Source organism: Trichosurus vulpecula, chromosome 8, assembly GCF_011100635.1.
Source record: "Trichosurus vulpecula isolate mTriVul1 chromosome 8, mTriVul1.pri, whole genome shotgun sequence".
Taxonomy (NCBI): Eukaryota; Metazoa; Chordata; class Mammalia; order Diprotodontia; family Phalangeridae; genus Trichosurus; species Trichosurus vulpecula.
In genome coordinates this window covers 79,047,263-79,066,070 of record NC_050580.1, presented here as the reverse complement: position 1 = coordinate 79,066,070, position 18,808 = coordinate 79,047,263, and the positions used below count along the sequence as shown (strand labels likewise).

The 18,808-nt window shown below is 39.1% G+C and overlaps 1 protein-coding gene across 1 annotated transcript in view; it reads left to right on the top strand.

Moving 5' to 3' along the window:
• Positions 1-10,550, top strand: part of DNTT (DNA nucleotidylexotransferase) — a 30,656-nt gene extending 20,106 nt beyond the window's left edge. Inside the window, exons 9-11 of the mRNA XM_036737263.1 lie at positions 2,163-2,426; positions 9,645-9,728; positions 10,464-10,550. Coding sequence (XP_036593158.1) covers positions 2,163-2,426; positions 9,645-9,728; positions 10,464-10,550 — 435 coding nt within the window. The remainder of the gene's footprint in view (positions 1-2,162; positions 2,427-9,644; positions 9,729-10,463) is intronic.
• The last annotated feature ends 8,258 nt before the right edge of the window (positions 10,551-18,808 follow it).

Here is an 18,808-nt window from a genome sequence, read left to right as displayed (position 1 = left end):
CCAAGACAAATCCATGAACTATATGAACACAATTACAAAACAGTTTTCACACAAATAAAGTCAGATCTAGATAATTGGAGAAATATCAGTTGCTCATGGGTAGGCTGAGCTAATACAACAAAAATGACAATTCTACCAAAATTAATTTACTTATTCAGTGCCATACCAATCAAACTATCAAAAATTATTTCATAGCACTAGAAAAAATAACAACAAAATTCATCTGGAAGAACAAAAGGTACAGAATATGAAAGGAACTAATAAAAAGAAATGCAAAGGAAGGTGTCCTAACCATACCAGATCTAAAATTGTGTTATAAAGCAGCAATCATCAAAACTATCTGGTACTGGCTAAGAAATAGAGTAGTGGATCAGTGGAATAGGTTAGGTACATGAGACACAATAGCCAGTATCTATAGTGATCTACTGTTTGATAAACCCAAAGACTCCAGCTTCTTGGATAAGAATTCATTAACTGACAAAAACTGCTGGGGAAACCAGAAAATAGTATGGCAGAAACTGGGAACAGACCAACACCTTACACCATATACCAAGACAAGGTCAAAATGGGTACATGATTTAGACATAAAGATAATAAGCAAATTAGGAAAGCAAGGAATAGTTTACCTGTCAGATCTATGGAGAATGGAAGAATTTGTGACCAAACAAGAGATAGAGAATGTTATGAAATGCAAAATGAATAATTTTGATTACATTAAATTAAAAAGGTTTTGCACAAACAAAGCCAATACAATCAAGATTAGAAGGGAAGCAGAAACCTGGGAAATCCAGTGTCTTGGATAAAGGCCTCATTTCTAAAATACATAGAGAACTGAGTCAAATCTATAAGGATACAAGTCATTCCCCCATTGATAAATGGTCAAAGTATATGAATAGACAGCTTTCAGATGAAGAAATTAAAGCTATCTATAGTCATATGAAAAAATGCTCCAAATCACTATTGATTAGAGAAATGCAAATTGAAACAACTCTGAGGTACCACCTCACACCAATCAGATTGGCTAATATGAAAAAAAGGAAAATGATAAATGTTGCAGAAGATGTGGGAAAATTGGAACACTAATGCATTGTTGGTGGAGTTGGGAACCGATCCAACCATCCTGGAGAGCAATTTGAACTTCTGCCTAAAAACTGTGCATACCCTTTGATCCAGCAATAGCACTACTAGGTGTGTATCTGAAAGAGATCATAAAAAGGGGAAAGGACCTATTTGCACAAAAATATCTATAGCAGCTCTTTTTGTGGTGGCGAAGAACTGGAAATTAAGGGATGCCCATTAATTGGGGAATGGCTGAACAAGTTTTGGTATATGAATGTAATGGAATACTATTGTTGTATTAGAAATAATGAGCAGGCAGGTTTCAGAAAAACCTGGAAAGACTCAAAAGAACTGATGCTGAGTGAAGTGTATAGAATCAGGAGAACACTGTACACAGTACAACAACAATGTGTGATGACCAACTTTGATAGACTTAGGTCTTCTCAGCAATGCAAGGATCTAAGACAATACCAAGGGACTCATGATGGAAAATGCTCTCCAAAGAAAAAGAACTATGGCATCTGAATGTAGATCAAAGCATGCTATTTTCTCTTTTCTTTGTTTTTCTTTCTCGTTTTTCCCTTTTGTTCTGATTCTTCTTCCACAACATGATTAATGTGGAAATATGTTTAATATGATTGCACATATATAGCCTATGTCAGATTGCATGCCATCTTGGGGAGGTGGGAGGGGAGGGAGGGAGAAAAAAATTGGAACTCAAAATCTTGTAAAAGTGAATGTTGAAAACCATCTCTGCATCTAATTGGAAAAAATAAAATGCTCTTAAGTGGGAAAAAAGAAAATAAGTGGATTGTCTAGTAGCTGAGACAATGCAGGCCTGCTAGCCCTACATTTACATGCAATCTCTGTGGTTTTGAGTGCCTTATTTTCTCATCTCCTTTTCTGCAAAGTGGGAAAAAGGCAGTGACCACTTCCTTCCTCTTTCCCAGGAATGGAAGAAAGATACATGGTTCCTAAATGAATAGCATTTAAAAGATTCTTTAAGTCTTTTATGTTTCTTCCAAGTAGTTTCAGTGTGAAATGTATGGTTTTCCTACTTACTTGGGAAAGAATAATGAAGCCCTTCTGCTTTTTGTTTTTAGGGGTTACTTTTGTACTGTGACCTCATAGAGTCAACATTTGAAGACCTAAAACAGCCCAGCAGGAAGGTTGATGCTTTAGACCACTATCAGAAATGCTTTTTGATTCTAAAATTATACCATCGGAGGGGAGACAGGAGCAAATGGGAAGTGCCTACAGGGTCTAATGTGCTGGAAGCAAAAAACTGGAAGGCCATCCGTGTGGATCTGGTGGTGTGTCCATATGATCGGTACGCGTACGCTCTGCTGGGCTGGTCAGGCTCAAGGGTAAGTCTTTCAGGAGCCTGCAGAGATGCTATTTTTGTACTACCAACTCATCTTCAGTCTTTGCAAGATTTTGGTGGTTTCCAGTTAGGCACAGGGAAATGAAGATTTGGGGGGGAAAACCCTTCTGAATAGGATTCTTTTCACATAGACTTAAGCAACAGGGATAGTGAAATGACGTGGACTAGAAATCAGAAACCCTGGGTTCTAGTTCCAGCTCCACCGCTTACTAGATGTGTGACCATGGGCAAGTTACTGATACTCTCTGACCCTCAATTTATTCATCTTTGAAATGGGAGTAAGACTATCTAGTCTTCATATTTCACAGAGACACCCTGTGAGTATCAAAAGGGCTAATGGATGAGCAAACCTTTTGAAAACTGAAGAGCACTCTACAAATGTAAGGATTTATTGTTGTATCTAGTCACAAAAAGAACACTGGACTAAGGTCAAGAAACCTGGGTCTAGCTGACTCTGCCCCTTATGAGTATGAAACCCCGGGCAAATTATTTAACTTTTCTTGCCCTCATCCTTCATAAAACTGAGAATGTTAGGACCTGAAGGGAAATAAAAGATCATAAACCAAAGAATCATCTTCTAGTCCAGTAATTTATTTTACAAGTAAGGAAATCGAGAGCCAAAGAAGTAAACTGACTTGACAAGAGTCACAAGGTAACTTAGTGGCGGAGCAGAGACTAGAACCCTAGCCTGGGGCTCTTTCCATTACGTTCCTCCATCTTTCATAATCCTAAATATCCTTTAAGTGTTCATTGGTGGAGATTTGGAAACTGTTGCTATGGCTTAGTGGGTAGGGCACTGAGTTTGAAGTCAGAAAGCCTGAAGTTCAAACCCTTCACAGACACTTACTAGCTGTGTGACCCTGGGCAAGTCACTTCGCTGCCATATGTCTCAATTTCTTCATCTGTAAAATCATGATAATAATAGCACCTACCTCCCAGGGTTGTTGTAAAGATCAAATGGGATAATATTTGTAAAGTTTTTAATATAGCGCCTGGCACATAGTAGGCACTTGTTTGCTTCCTTCCTGTTCTTATCTTTGCTACCACAAAAAGTTCTACTAAACTTATTTGGCTGGATATGAGACCTTTCTTTTTGTCATTATCCTCCAAGAGGTATATGTCTAACAATGGAATCTGAGCCAAAGAGTATGGATATTTTAGACATTTTCTTCATGTAATTCTAAGTTGCTTTCCAGAATGGTTGGACTAATTCATAGTTTCATAAATAGTTCTTTATTATTTTTCCTATCTTTCTACAAGGAGGCAGGTAGGTGGCTCAGTGGATAGAGGGCTGGGCCAAGAACTCAGGAAGATCTGAATCCAAATCTGGCCTCAGACACTTACTAACTGTGTGACCCTGTGTCACTTAACCTCAGTTTGCCTTAATCCACTGGAGAAGGAAATGGCAAACCACTCCAATATCTTTGCCAAAAAAATCCCATGGACACTATTGGCATGCTATGGAGTCATGAAGAGTTGGACACAACTGAACAACAACAGCAAATCTTTCTCCAACCCCTTTAACATTGACAGTCACATCTTTTGCCACCTTTGCCAGTTTGCTGGGTGTAAGATGAAATATCAGGTCATTTTATGTGTATTTCCCTCCTTTAGTGCTTCAGACCATTCTTTCACATGGCTGCTGATAATTTGCCGTTCTTCTTTTAACAACTGTTCATATCCTTTCAGCAATTATCTGTTAAAGCATGGCTTTTGGTTGTATACGTCTCTGTTAGTTGTTTCTATATCTTGGATATAAAATTTTGTTAGGGATATTTGATACAAAGATCTTCTTTTCCAGTTAGATACTTCCCATCTGATCTTAATTGCATTAATTTTATTCTTGCAAGAGCTTTTCAATTTCATGTCATCAATATGGTATAATTTCTATTGTAAAACCAAACTAATTTTCCAAATTTACCAAAAGAGAATCAGATTTCTTTTCCTGACTCATCAATTGGAAAACATCTTAAGAAGTCTTTTTTTTTTTCTAAGTCAATTGTGTGGAACTTGGAACCCATTTTCCCACAGACAGAATTATAAATGCAGTATAGAATCACAGGGCAGTCCAGAAAAGCTGATTTAACCTATATTGTAGTTGAAGTACAGAACTAATGGTACCACACACCTAACCACCATTTATAACACTGCATGAGAAACAAATTTCCTGCCACGAACACAGATAAGGAGCTATCTGTCCCCAACTCCCACATTTTACAGAGAGAGCAGAGACTTTCCCAAAAGGAGCCATAGGAATGTCTCTGGGTCCAAAAGTGTTTCCAATAGGGAGTCCAGTTGGGATGTAGGGGCTGGGATGAGGAGAAGGGATCAGTGTTGTTTCTATGGAAAAATGCGTTCAAGTTTTAAACATGCAACTTTGGAGATGAACAGTTCCTCCCCACTGTCTGATAAGTATTGCATGACTCACAATCAAATTTGTAACTAGTCACTTGGCCCCTTAAGTAAAAACTAGTTGTTTTTGGTCGCGTTTAGTCATTTTCAGTCATGTCTGATTCTTTGTGACTCCATTTGGGGTTTTCTTGGCACGGATATTGGAGTGGTTTGCTGTTTCCTTCTCCAGCTCATTTTACAGATGAGGAAACTGAGGAAAACAGAGTTAAATGACTTGCCTAGGGTCACACAGCTAGTAAGTGTCTAAGGGCAGATTTGAACTCAGAAGATATCTTCCTGACTCCAGTCCCAGCACTCTGTCCTCTGTACCGTCTAGCTGCCCTATATAAACTAGTGCCTGCTCTGTATTTTCTAGTAGTTATTTTCTCATATTTTAGATATTTTTCTTTAACCCTCAGCCCAGCTTGTACCCAAAACAAGCAATTTACTTGTTTTGCCCTTGTTTTATCTCTGCTTATAAGAATCCTGGGGTGAACTTCTGTCACCCCAGGCCAACCTTCTTCTGGGCACGTCAATCTCTCGAAGACCAGGTGTACAACATTTCCAACCTGCCTCCAATCTATTTGAGGGTATGTCTGCCTACAAGTCATAGCTTTGTTCTCTCTAGGTATAAGAAGCTAGATTCTAGTCAGTCAGCCAATCAGTCAATAAGCATTTATTTAAGTAAACAATCCAGTCATCATGTGCCTACTGTGTGCTAGGCACTGTGCTAAGCACTAGGGATGTAAAGAAAGTCAAAAGACAACCCCTGCTCTCAAGCACCTCCTAGTCTACACAATGACTCTGTGCCAGGGCCAAGTCAAGCAGGGAAAAGTAGCTAAGAGGGAGGTGTGCTATGTAAAATATAGATGCACAGAGACAGAACGGATGTCAACGGCCATCTGATCCAACACATGCCTGAACAAGACTCCTTTCTACAGTCTTGGTCATCCAGTCTTCTCTTGAAGACTTCTAGGCAGGACTTACCCTCCTGCCTTCCAAGGCCTTTCATTACACTTGGAGGCAGCTCAAATCACAAGGAAGTTTCCTCCCACCTCATGCCAAGACTAGATGTATCTCTTTGCAAGTTGTACCATTGTTCTTAGTTCTGCCTTATGATTCAAGAACAAGTCTAATGCCTCTTCCAAGTGAGTCTTTCAAATATTTGAAGATAGTTCTCACATTTCCCCTAAGTCTTCTGTTGTCTGGACTAAGCATAGGTAGCAGCTGGGTGGCACAGTAGATAGGGTGCTGGACTTGGAGACAGGAAGACTTGAGTTCAAATCCTGCCTTGGGCACTTATTGTCTCTGTGACCTTAGGCAAGTCACTTAACCTCAGTTTCCTCACCTGTAAAATGGGGATAATAATAATACCTGCTTACCAGGGTTTTTGTAAGGATCAAATGAGATAGCATATAGAAAGTGCTTTGCAAACCTTAAGGCATTATTTAATGCTAGCTATTATTAAACATAGCATTGTGGAATTAGGACTGGAAGAGACACTAAGCAAACCCCTCATCTTACAGGCATGGAAACTGAGGTCCGGAGAAGTTTAGGGACTTGTCCAAGGTCACACAAGTGGAGAATGGCAGAGAAAAGATTCAAAGTCATGCTCCCTGACTCCAGATTCAGAGCATTGTCATGAACAATGACTCCTGGGAATCTATAGGTTTTATTTTGGATTTTTTCCCTTTTTCCTCCACCTCGAGTTGGAGAATGCCTTTCCTTAAGTCCTGGATCCTCAAGGGTTTTTGTTTGTTTGTTTGTTTGTTTTAAGAGCAGTCTAATACATCACCACATTAAGATGCATTTCGGGAAGGGACACTTCTGAAGTCCACACCCTTACTTGTTTCGTGGAATCTGCTCCCTCCCTCACCACCAGGGGGCGCTATCACCTCATTTGGTACCTTCCTCACTGCATGTGAGCTTCTGTGAGATTTCCTCACATTGCACAAAGTTTGCCTCAAATCCCACGTCCTCTTCTCTGTCTCTCTCTTTCTATTTCGTGGCTTTGCCTTTTTTTCTTTTTCTTTCTTTCTTTCTCTCTTCCTTCCCTCCTTCCTTCCCTCCTTCCTTCCTTGCTTCCTTCCTTTCTTAATTTCTATCTTTCTTTCTTCCTCTTTCTTTCTTTCTTTCTTTCCTTCCTTCCTTTCCTTCTTCCCTCCTTCCTTCCCTCCCTCCTTCCTTCCTTCCTTCCTTTCTTTCTTGATTTCTTTCTTTCTGTCTGTCTTTCTCCCTTCCTTCCTTCCCTCTCTCCTTCCTTCCTTCCTTGCTTCCTTCCTTCCCTCCTTTCCTCCTTCCTTCCTTCCTTCCCTCCCTCCTTCCTTCCTTCCTTAATTTCTATCTATCTATCTATCTATCTATCTATCTATCTATCTATCTATCATCTTTCTTTCTTTCTTTCTTTCTTTCCTCTTTCTTTCTTTCCTTCCTTCCTTCCCGTCTTCCCTCCTTCCCTCCTTTCCTTCCTTCCTTCCTTCCTTCCTTCCTTCCTTCCTTCCTTCCTTCCTTCCTTCCTTTCTTTCTTCCTTCCTTCCTTCATTTCTTTTCTTTTCCTTTTTTTTTAGCTACAGATGATCACATTAGAAAATCATTTTCATTTCTATGATTGTCAGAGATTTCATTCCCTGGGGGTCTATTTTACCTCTAACCTCACCACTCCACATGCTATGGGGGAGCCAGCACTCAAAGAGTTAATCTTTTCTCCAGCCCTGGGGTGTTGTACTGAATAGATCTGGAACCCAGGAATTGAGACTTGCTGAGACGCTTGCTACCTGTGCGACCCTGGGAAGGTTACCTCATCTCTCTGGTCCTCGGTTTCCCCATCTGTAAAATGGGTGTACTAATGCCTATAGAATTCAATCTTACAAGGTCATTGTGAGAATTGAATGAGCTAATATATGTAAAAGGGCTTTGCGCATCTCAACGTCATATACAGGCTGTCCCCAGAGTCTTCATTTTCATGGACTTTTACATGGGGGTTAGACCTAGAAGGGGCCTCAGAGGTGATCTGGGTCGACTCTGTCATTTTACGGATGACAAAACTGAGGCCAAGGTCTCAAGTGTGGCTAAACTAGGGCTAGAAGCTGGGTTTCCTGCCAGGCCGATTTCAAAGCACCTCCTTGAAACAGTGACATCATCGGGACAGAGAATTCCTGTGATTCCGATGAGTCCGAAGGAATTATCACCTCCCTGTGTCTGGACACTGTGTTTCTATTGATGCAGCCTAAGATCGCATTACTTTTTTGTTTTTATTTTTAGGTGCTACATCACACCATTGACTCATGCTGACTCTGTAGTTCACAAACTGTGTACCCTCTCCCACATGTTAAACATTTTTATTTAGCATTTTAAATCAATGCCTTGGATTAAGGCATAAGCAGCATGCTTAACAACTTCATAGAGGACACAAAGGGAGAGTGGGTTAGCTGACACTTTGGGGGACAGGATCCAGAGAGATCTTGGACAAGTTAAAAAAATGAGCCAAATCAAAGAAAATGAAGCTTAATAGAGATAAATGTTAATCCTTGCATCTAAATTAGAATCATCTACACTAGTGATGTCAGACTCAAATAGGAGTGGGGTTCACTAAACAGTAGGTTTACATTCCTGCATCTCACATTGACTTAGAAAACCGCATATTAGCGTTTTCTATGTTTTACTGTATTTTTACTTATTTTATTAAATACTTCCCAATTACATTTTATTCTGGTTTCAGCCAAACTCCTGAGAGGTTAAAAGACTTGTCCAGGGTCATATAGAGAGTTTGAGGTGGGATTTGAACCCAGGCCTTCTTGATTCTAAGTGCACTACTCTATCCATGCTGCAACACCTCCAAAGTACAGGAACACGGAGGCATAGCTAGAAGACAATTTATTTGGGAAAGGTCTACAAACTTTAGGCTGTTAGGTGGTGCAGTGGATAGAGTGCCAGACCTGAAATCAGGAAGACTCATCTTCCTGAGTTCAAATCTGCCCTGAGACACTTACTAGGTGTGTGACCCTGGGCAAGTCACTCAACCCTCTTTGCCTCAGTTTCCTCATCTGTAAAATGAGCTGGAGAAGGAAATGGCAAATCACTCCGGTATCTTTGCCAAGAAAACCCCAAATGGGGTCACAAAGAGTCAGAAATGACTGAAAACAACTAAACAGAAACAACAACATATAGGCTCAGTATGAGTCAGTAGCGAGATGTGGCAGGCAAAAAAAGCTGATGTCATCATGGGCTACATTAAAAAAAGCCATTGTTTGCAGAACGAGGGAAGTGATTGTTCCACTGTATTCAGATCCAGGCAGCCCACACCTAGACTCACTGTGTTTAGCTCTGGGTGCTACTTTTTAGGAAGGGCATCGACAAACCAGAGAGTCTGTACAGAGGATATACAGAGAAAAGTAACCAAGATGGAGATAGAGAACAGACAAATTTAATTGACGGTTGAATCAATAATGTTTATCTGGGAGAAAAGAAGATCATAGTCTTCACGTATTTAAGAGACTATGAATTGCACAGGATAGGTTGCAATCTGGACCATTGCAGGGAATAATCACAACGGGGAGATCACCGACACAAGGAAATAGCAAAGCACAAGCCCTGCAGAAGGGGCATTAGAATTCGTCTTCTTGGCCACAGCACCTGTCCGACTGAAAAAAGATTCTGTAAGTGTGTGGCTGAAACTGACGCTTTGTTCTCTTTATCACATTTATTGTAGAAACAATTTCTATGCTTTGTTGGGTATCCCAAAACATTAATAATTAAGTAATGAGGACATTCCGAATATCATATAAATTTACATCTAATCTGTGATTCACAGCAATTTGAAAGAGACTTGCGGAGGTATGCTACCCATGAAAAGAAGATGATGTTGGACAATCATGCTCTGTATGATAAGACCAAGGTAGAGTTTTTTCTTTGAAGTGAATGATGTTCATCATCTCCAAGGTTATATATTATAACTATCTGTTTACAGATATACATATACATGTGTGTTTATATCTATCTATATCTATATGCACATATTGTTTCTCAGTTACTGATTTCTCATACAGCTTGCCAGTACCAATTACTTATGGGGAAAAAAATTCTGTTTCTACAAAACACCCTAATTATTAACCTGAAGATGCCCTTGGCATTTCCTCGTGGATTGACTTTGAATTAGATGGCAGCTAGAAGAGGAAAGCAGTCCTTCTCACTTTTATAATTTCACCCAGCAGGGGTGTGTGAATTAGGATTTTTTAAAATACAGGGTGTTCCTAAAGTCTGGATACATAGGCAAAATGCATATTTTCAAGAAATGAAATGAATTAAATTTTTATTTAATTGGAATATTAACAAATAACTTCTTCAATATGATTTCCATCATTTGTGATGCAAAGGTTGATGTGCTTTGCAAGATTAATGTGAACTCAACGCAATAAATCCACATTGCTTCCAATTGCCTATGTGTCCAGACTTTAGGGACACCTTGTAAATTCTAGATTTACCAAAAAAATCCAACAATCAATGCTTCTTTTACATGATGATGCCTTTTCTGCAAATACTCTATCCATTGTGCCAATGTAGAGTTGCCAGTGAGAGAGAGCCATATTTTAATGTACTGGAATTTCACTTCTTATTATTTTATGGTTTTCAGAGGATTTTTCTCCAAGCCAAAAGTGAAGAAGACATTTTTGCACATCTGGGATTGGAGTATATTGAACCATGGGAAAGAAATGCCTAGAACAAAAGTGTGTGAACATCTCTCCATGGCTTGATCTCTCTTTCTGCATCATAAAATGTGGTTCAATAATTCTGCTGTCTTTGTCCTATGGTAGTAGATGCTGAATGAAAGCATAGAAGCCACTAAATGTAGCTGAAATATCGATTGTTCCTGAAAAGGATTTTCTTCCCTCTGCAAATTCCAGCAGTTCCAAACTTTTGAACAGATTGAGTTTCAAAAGTTCATATGTAACTCAGCCATTTTGCTCTCAGAATACATTCTTTACATAATGCACGCTGCATTGATATTCTCAGGTCAGCTTATAAAAACCTATCCAAACCCAAAGCAGGTGAAATCAAAATGCACAATAAAAACATAGTAGAAAAATACATTGTAATGTAGTCTTTTTATTTTACAATGATATGAACTGATATTTATACATTACTCTGAAATTTGCAAAGCTCTTTACATACATTATCTCATTTGAGCCATACAATTATTCTGTGATGTAGGCAGTACAAAAATTATCATGCCCATTTGACAGACTTGTGAAACTGAGGATCAGAGCAACTAAATGATTTACCCTAGGTTACATGCCTAAGAGGGTTAAGTGACTTGCCCAGGGTCACACAGCTAGTAAGGACTATCAGAGGTAAGATTTGAGTTCACATCTTCCTGACTCTGAGTCTAACACTTTTACTCCATGCTGTTCCAATGTAAACAAACAGCACATAAAAAACTTTTAAATGCATAATTTTTCTAATCAAGTTCCTACTCTAGTGCTAAAGATTACAACATGGACTAAATTGCATGAACTCAGACTTGACTGATTCCAGGAGCAGACCAATTACATTGAAATGCAATTATTAAAAAAAAAATTAAAACAAGTCCAAGGATTCCAGGTGAAGAACCCCTGCTTTAAATAAAATTTTTCCATCAATGATTTAAAATAAGGCTAAATTTTTTTGTTATTGTCGTTTGGAAAGGCAATATGGTATATTAGAATGTGTGCAGTTGAGAAGACCTTGCTACAAATTCCAGCTCTGCCAATTACTACCTGTGTGGCCTTGGATAAGTCATTTAACTTGTCCAGGTCCAAGTTTCCTCATCTGCAAAATGAGGGGTTATACTGAGGTACTCTAAGCTCTTTTTATCTCTAAATCTATTTTTTTTTATCTTTTAAGTACTGAAGAATCTCCATTAAATGACTAGGTAGGTAGTATTACAAAATTCACTCTAAACAGTAATCTCTGGTTTTTGCTAATCACATCAAAGTCAGAGGAAGTAGGTGGGAGAAGCTATGCGTTCTTTCAAGAGATAGTTATTTGATATCATCACCAATATGGAGGACTAGACATTTTTTTTGCAGTCCTCGCTGATTCTCTAAAAGCACACCAACGAGGAATTAGGTACTGGATGTAGAACAATTATAGCGAAATCCAGAGGCCAAGATGGAGAAACACAGCGTTGCCCCCCCCCCCCCGGCCCTTCAAAGTAAAAACTTTATGAATTAACTTAGGAGGTAGGTAAACCTTAAATTGTAACCCTTAATTCAATGTCTCTCCTCTCCTCTCCTCTCCCCACCCCCCAACTCTATATGGTCTGTTAGGCACACAAACTGGCCCATAGGCTTATGTCTGGAACTCATACAGAAACTCACCTCTTGATGAAGAAACTATTGGCACACTCTATACCCTGTCTGCTCTCTACCCCCCTCCCCCAGTTGCCTCCTCTCTGGTAAAACCATTAAATTAGGGGGCTCAAAGCTACAGGGATTCTATTTGGAACACCCTTCCCACCTCTCCTAACTCTGCCCCCCCCCCCAAATAGTAAATACTGATTCAGTCCCACTGGAAAAGGAAAAGGTGAGAGCCAGGAAAGGAAGTGAGGGTAGGGGTGGGAGTAGTTATATGAACAGTTGCACTAGGTTTGAAGCAAAAAGGATTGAAACCCAGTTAGAGATAGTTGTCTCCCCACCCCACCCCCCACCTCAAGTCACTTATGAAAGAGACTGAGGAAAGTAATATATAAATTACTCAATGTGGGGGGATGAGGAAGCTCTGCAGCCAATCTCAAGGATGTACCCACCGTCAAAGGGGAAGGAATAAGAAAACAAAAGAAGAATATAGGGAAAAAATGCTAAAACAAGAAAGATTTTTAGGAGAAATAAAATTCAACAAAAAACTCAAGCAAATAAATCAACAGACAAAATTGTAAAAGCTAGGAGAATGGATGAGTACTACATCCTCAAAGAGAGTATAAAGTGATCTTAATAAGGAAAGAGAACTGATGCCTGATGAAACACAGAATGCTATGGAATCCCAAGAGAGCATGCAACGACATCAATAGATTGTAGAATTGTTCAAAATAGAAATGGAATATACTTGATAAAAAATTAGAATGGAACAATGATCTCAGTAAAAATAACAGAAGGAAATAGCACCAAGTTTCTCCAACAATAACAACAAAAAATCTGAAAAAAAGAATAATAGATTCACAATACAAAGAGACTCGACTGTAGGAAAATCTGGAAGATGAGAAGCAAAAAAGCAACAACATGAAAAGATGACATGAGAGCTATACAAGCCAAAAATTTTGATCTTGAAAATACAATGTGCAGACAATTTAAATGTTACAGGAATTCTGGAAGAACATGCTGAATTTCAAAACATAATGCAATCAATAGAACAAGCAAAATGCCCACAACTTTTGGAAACAAAAAACCAAAGCAATTACCAAAAAGATCCACACATCACTTTTACCAAAAAAAAAAAATACATCTTATGCTCCAAATTCTAAGATATATGGTAGTTAAATTTAACAACTCCAAAGGCAAATAACAAGTTTTGCAAACAGCCAGAAGGAAGAAAGACTTTCAAATATAAAGGACTCGAAACTGCAAAGGGAAACGTATATGTTCTGAAATAATATGTTCTGAAAAGCAAAGGAGCTTAAGATGCCACCCAAAATGATGTACCTTGCAAACCTGAGCTGAAAAGTTTTTAATGAAAAAAAATGGAAGTGCAACAAAAAATGGACAATCACTTAGTTTGAGAAACAAAGGAGGAGGAATGGACTCAGTACTGACTACAGTCAGCCCAGTTCAGGCATACCACGGAGATACTGTGGGTTTGGTTCCAGACCATCACAATAAAGCAAATACTGCAGTAAAGCAAGTCACGCAAACTTTTTCGTTTCCCAGTGCATATAAAAGTTATGTTTACACATGCAATAATATTATGTTTTTTAAAATAATTTTAAAATACTTTATTGCTAAAAGAGAATGCTAGCCATCATCTGAACCTTCGGCGCATCATAATCTTTTTGCTGGTGGAGGGTCTTGCCTCCCTGCTGATGGCTGCTGACTGATCAGGTTGCTGGTTGCTGACGGTTGCGGTGGCTGTGGCAATTTCCTAAAACAAGACGACAGTGAAGTTTGTTGCATTGACTGACTCTTCCTTTCACTTGAACACTTAAAAGCCATTGTTGGGTTAGTAATTGGCCTAATTTCAATATTGTTATTATGTCTTAGGGAATGACCAGTAGGTGGAGTAGTCAGAATACAAACACAACATTTATTGATTAAGTTTGCTGTCTTGTATGAACAGTGTTCATGGAGACCCCAAATATTGACAACAGTAACACCAAAGATCACTGATCACAGATCACCCTAATAGATATAACAATAATGAAAAAGGTTGAAATGTTGTGATAATTACCAAAATGTGTACAGAGATATGATTGATGTGAGCACATGCTGTTGGGGAAATGGTGCTGGTAGAATTGCCACAAAACCTTCAATTTGTTAAAACAAAACAACAAAAAACAAACAAACAAAAACCACCAGCATGATATCTGCAAAGCGCTACAAAGCAAAGTGCAATAAAATGAGGTATGCCTGTTGAGCCCAGGTAATTTAATGAAAAGGAAAGAAGAATGGAGATTCTTCTCTCATCTTGCCAGCAACAGGTGTGGGAGATGTGAGGCAGGATATCTTGGTCAGGGCTGTGTACCTAGATAAAAACAAAGGACTCCATCTCTACCTGGTAGACAGTTAGTTAAGCCAGTTCTGCACCTCTTTTAGAGCCTCTGTGCCATGATCTAGCTGGTCTGTTCTTTGTTGGGACCACAGTGTGGATGGAGGATGAGACTGCAGAGACCATGGTACGAGAAGTTTGCAGAAGCTTCCTGTGGTAGTCTAAGGTATTCTCTCCTTCTTTGGAATGCATGACCCAATGACCACCCTAACCATGGGTCAGGCAATGAGGAGCTCATAAGGCATGTGGATTTTCCCAGGTATCTTGTGTGGTCCATGGTCAGACTCTATTACTGCTTGGGAGTCAGGACCCACAAAACATCTAGGAGAGGACTCATCTGACATATTCATGCTCATATCATGTATCTATCTGATCAGTGCTTAGTAGAGTGCTGGCTCATAGCAGATTCTTAATAAATGTTTATTTATTGACTGACTGATCCTCCATGGATGAGGTTAATCATTGATCCCTGGGGAAAAAATTGCCCTTTGGGAGTATCTTTGAGACATACTATAATAGGTTTGTGCCACAGGCCAGGGAAAGCTGAAAGATTAAAATCAGTCAGACCCACTGTTTACATCTTCTGTTTTTTGGAGGGGGGAAGGCAGGGCAATTGGGGTTAAGTGACTTGCCCAAGGTCACACAGCTAGTAAGTGTGTCAAGTGTCTGAGGCTGAATTTGAACTCAGGTCCTCCTGACTCCAGGGCCAGTGCTCCATTCACTGTGCCACCTAGCTGCCCCTGCTTACATTTTCTAAAAGAAAGGAAAGCTTCTGAAAACTTTCCCTAATTTGTTTTTTGAATAGGAGACTTCCTCATTCTTATGAATAGAGGAATATTTACCAGAAAGTCTGGTTTGCTTTAAGTCTTTGTTATGTCCACAGTGAAGTTACAGAGCCCAGCCAAGAGTCTTGCAGATAGCAGACATTAAACAAATATTTGTTCAATGAATAAATAAAGATAAGAGTTTCCCTTAGGAGAGCATTAGCTCAGAAATCACATTAATTGGCAGAGCTTCCAGAGTTTCATCCTCACGGTTTTGGTATGCCACTAATTAGAATATCTTAAGTTGAACTGATCTTTGGATTAAGGAAATATGTTTCCTTGTTTAATTTTTTGACTAGTCCAAGGTATTGCTTCAGTAGTAATAATCACACTCCGCCTTTCTTCATGCCTTGTCCCCACACCCACACACAAAGGTCAATGCCTAGAGAGAAGGTTGAGACACAAAATAAGTTGAGGGAACAGTAATGGACTATAGAGCTGGAGAAATAGCAACTCCCTGAAAATCTGAAACCTCAGATGTAAGACCCAAACCCTTAGGACTGGTGCTTTCTCAGTCTTTACGCCACTACTCAAGGACACCTTTATCTCAGCCACACTCTCCTTCAATAATGACCAATGGTGGAATCTTTGGCATGGCTCGGGAATGGCTGCTTTCTTTATTTAACTCAAAGGAGAAGTCCACACAATTGCTCCCTGTATCCAGGAACAATTAGTGCAAGTGCATCTAATCAGAGGAGAGAAGATTGACTTGGTAAATGTCACCAGTTGAGTCGGAAACAAATTTAAAACATGTTTAAATGGAATTATAATCAGCTGCCCTAAATTCTGGCATTGTGGGCTCTAACAGAAGCATAGACACCCACCTACACAGGGTGTCTCATTCCTCTGTAAAGATGTATTAGTTATGTTTGCTCATTAAAGTGACCAGAAATGAGGACTTATCTGTTGTAGTATTTTTGATGGTATTGGCATAGCATGTAACAGAAATTTAAACTTCATATATGTATCTCTGTGTATATATGTATATATTTGTTTATATATAATCAACATATTGATATAATAAAATAAGAACCACTAGCAACAAAAACTACAATGTCCCACGTAAGGAAACTTGCTTGCTTCTCAGATTAAAAAAGATTAAAAATATTTATTCTTAGCACAATAAAATAAATTATGACATAATTATAAATATAATAATAAATAATTAATTAATGATAAGATTATTATTAAAATATACCAATAACATAGTTACCAATCTCTAGTATCATGAGTCAATGCTTTTTGCTTACCAAGCATGTTAATAGTTGTTCCTCACAACCACCCTGTGAGCTAGGTTTGTATTGCTGCCCCAAAAGGAAACAGAGGCACAGATTAATTAATAAATTGGTTCAAAGTCATATAGTGAATCACTGTTGGACCTGGGATATGAGCCCAAAGTTCCTGATTTCTCATCCCGTGGAGCTAAGACTACCTTATGGATGGGGACTTCCAGGTCATCTTCAGCCATTCTACTTACCCTGATAACGGAACATGCCTTTTTAAAGAGCCTGGTAATAAACAAACATTGCCTTTGGCTTCAGCCACAATATTCCAGCCTGACATGATTAGCAGTTATAATTATCCTCTGGGACTTACTTTTGAATTTCAGACTCAGGGGACTATTTTCCCATATTTACCTAATTAGAGATATCTTAAAACTCCTTCCCTTTTTTCTCCTTTTAACCATTTGTTATGATATTTTGCTATTTCTTTTTCACTACCCATCCTGCTTTGCTTTGGGAACTGTAACCATATCAATATGCTCCTGGAAAGAGCTTATCAGTTGACTACCCTATTGCTCTGTTCACCATCCCTTTGCTATTCCAAAACCAAAACAGTTGGACACACTGTACCTTGACTCCAACATGGTGATATCATTTTGGTCCTCTTTGAGAACAAAGGACAACAACCAACCAACCTATTTCCTCCTATTTCAAAGTAAACTCTTTGAGGATAGGGACTCTCACTTTTGTATTTATATCCTCAGGTTTATCATAGTGCTTGGCACACAGCAAGTATTTCATGAATGGTTTTTATTTGTATTCATTCAACAGACACTTTCCAAAGCATTCTGGTTGGCACTGGCGAGGCAGCATGTTGTATGGACATAGTGCAGAGTATTAAACATGGGGGCTGAGACAGCAGTTATAGTCTTCCAAACTGTGTGAGTGTTGGCAAGTCTCTTTGACCTTTTATGCCTGTTTTCTCCTGTAGAAAATAAGGATAAGATAAAGAGACTGGAGAAAACATCCCCTTCCCTTCTTGGCAGGTGTCAGACTCAGCCATGTGGTGGTTAGTTTTGCTGAACTTTGGTTTTTCTTTTTTATTCTTTGTTGTAAGGGGTGGCTCTCTGGAAAGAGGAGGGGAGGGATACATCAGTGATGTAAAAGGAAAATACCTTAATATCTTAAGGTGGGGATAATATATGGCATATGGTTTCCAAATTTGTAAATCACCTTATGAATGTTTATTACTACATTGAATAAGAGATGTTTCTAGGATTTGAGCTTTCCTAGTCACTTGCACCCACCATTATTAGAAATACATTCACACCTCTGTTGTCTCCCTTTGCTCTCCTACTGAATCCTACATTCTGCAAGGACTGCCTGCATTAAGCCTCATTAAGACTGTTGAATTCACTTTCTTGGAGAGTCCCAGTTATGTAGGAAGAAATGCATAACTCCTCCATCCAATGCCTTTCCTCCAGCTGCTTCCTTAACTGCCCTCATTTCTAGGACCATGTAGCCAACTGGCCCTCATCATTGCAGGCAGATAAACCCACTTATGGACTCTGTTTATCTCATTCCTGTTAATGACACTTGGCACATGCTCCCACCTACCTTTTCTCTTTCTAGCCAAAGACAATGTTCTCTTAATCTAAACTCTTCTTGCCTATTCTGCTGAGTATCTTTTCTGGCTTAAGTCACTTCAAACACTGAACTGATGAAGAAGAGCTGATGGTTAGCCTCTAACTCCCACCCTCCCTCCGCAGTTCTTTGGTAAAGTTTATTTGATTATTTTAATGGCATCTCTGAAAGCAGATTATAGTCTGTGGCAACACTGGCCTTGGGGAATAAATAGGAACTGGATAGAGATGTGAACTGAACCTGTGATTTCATTGATAGTAGGAACTTCCAGATGAGGACACTTCCTCTCTCATGCAGATCAGCACTTTCTCTGCAACTTATGGACTTAGAGAGTATCCTAGAGCAGTGAGAGGTTAACTGACTTGTCCAGGGTCGCATAGCCCATATGGGAGAGGTGAGACCTGAATCTAGGTTTTTCTGCTTCTAAGACCAGCACTGTATCCACTACATCACACTGCCTATATACACACAATATATATATAGAGGCCACAAAGTTAAGAACATTTTTGAGTATTTACAAAATGATCAAAGCAATTAGTAATATAGCAAAG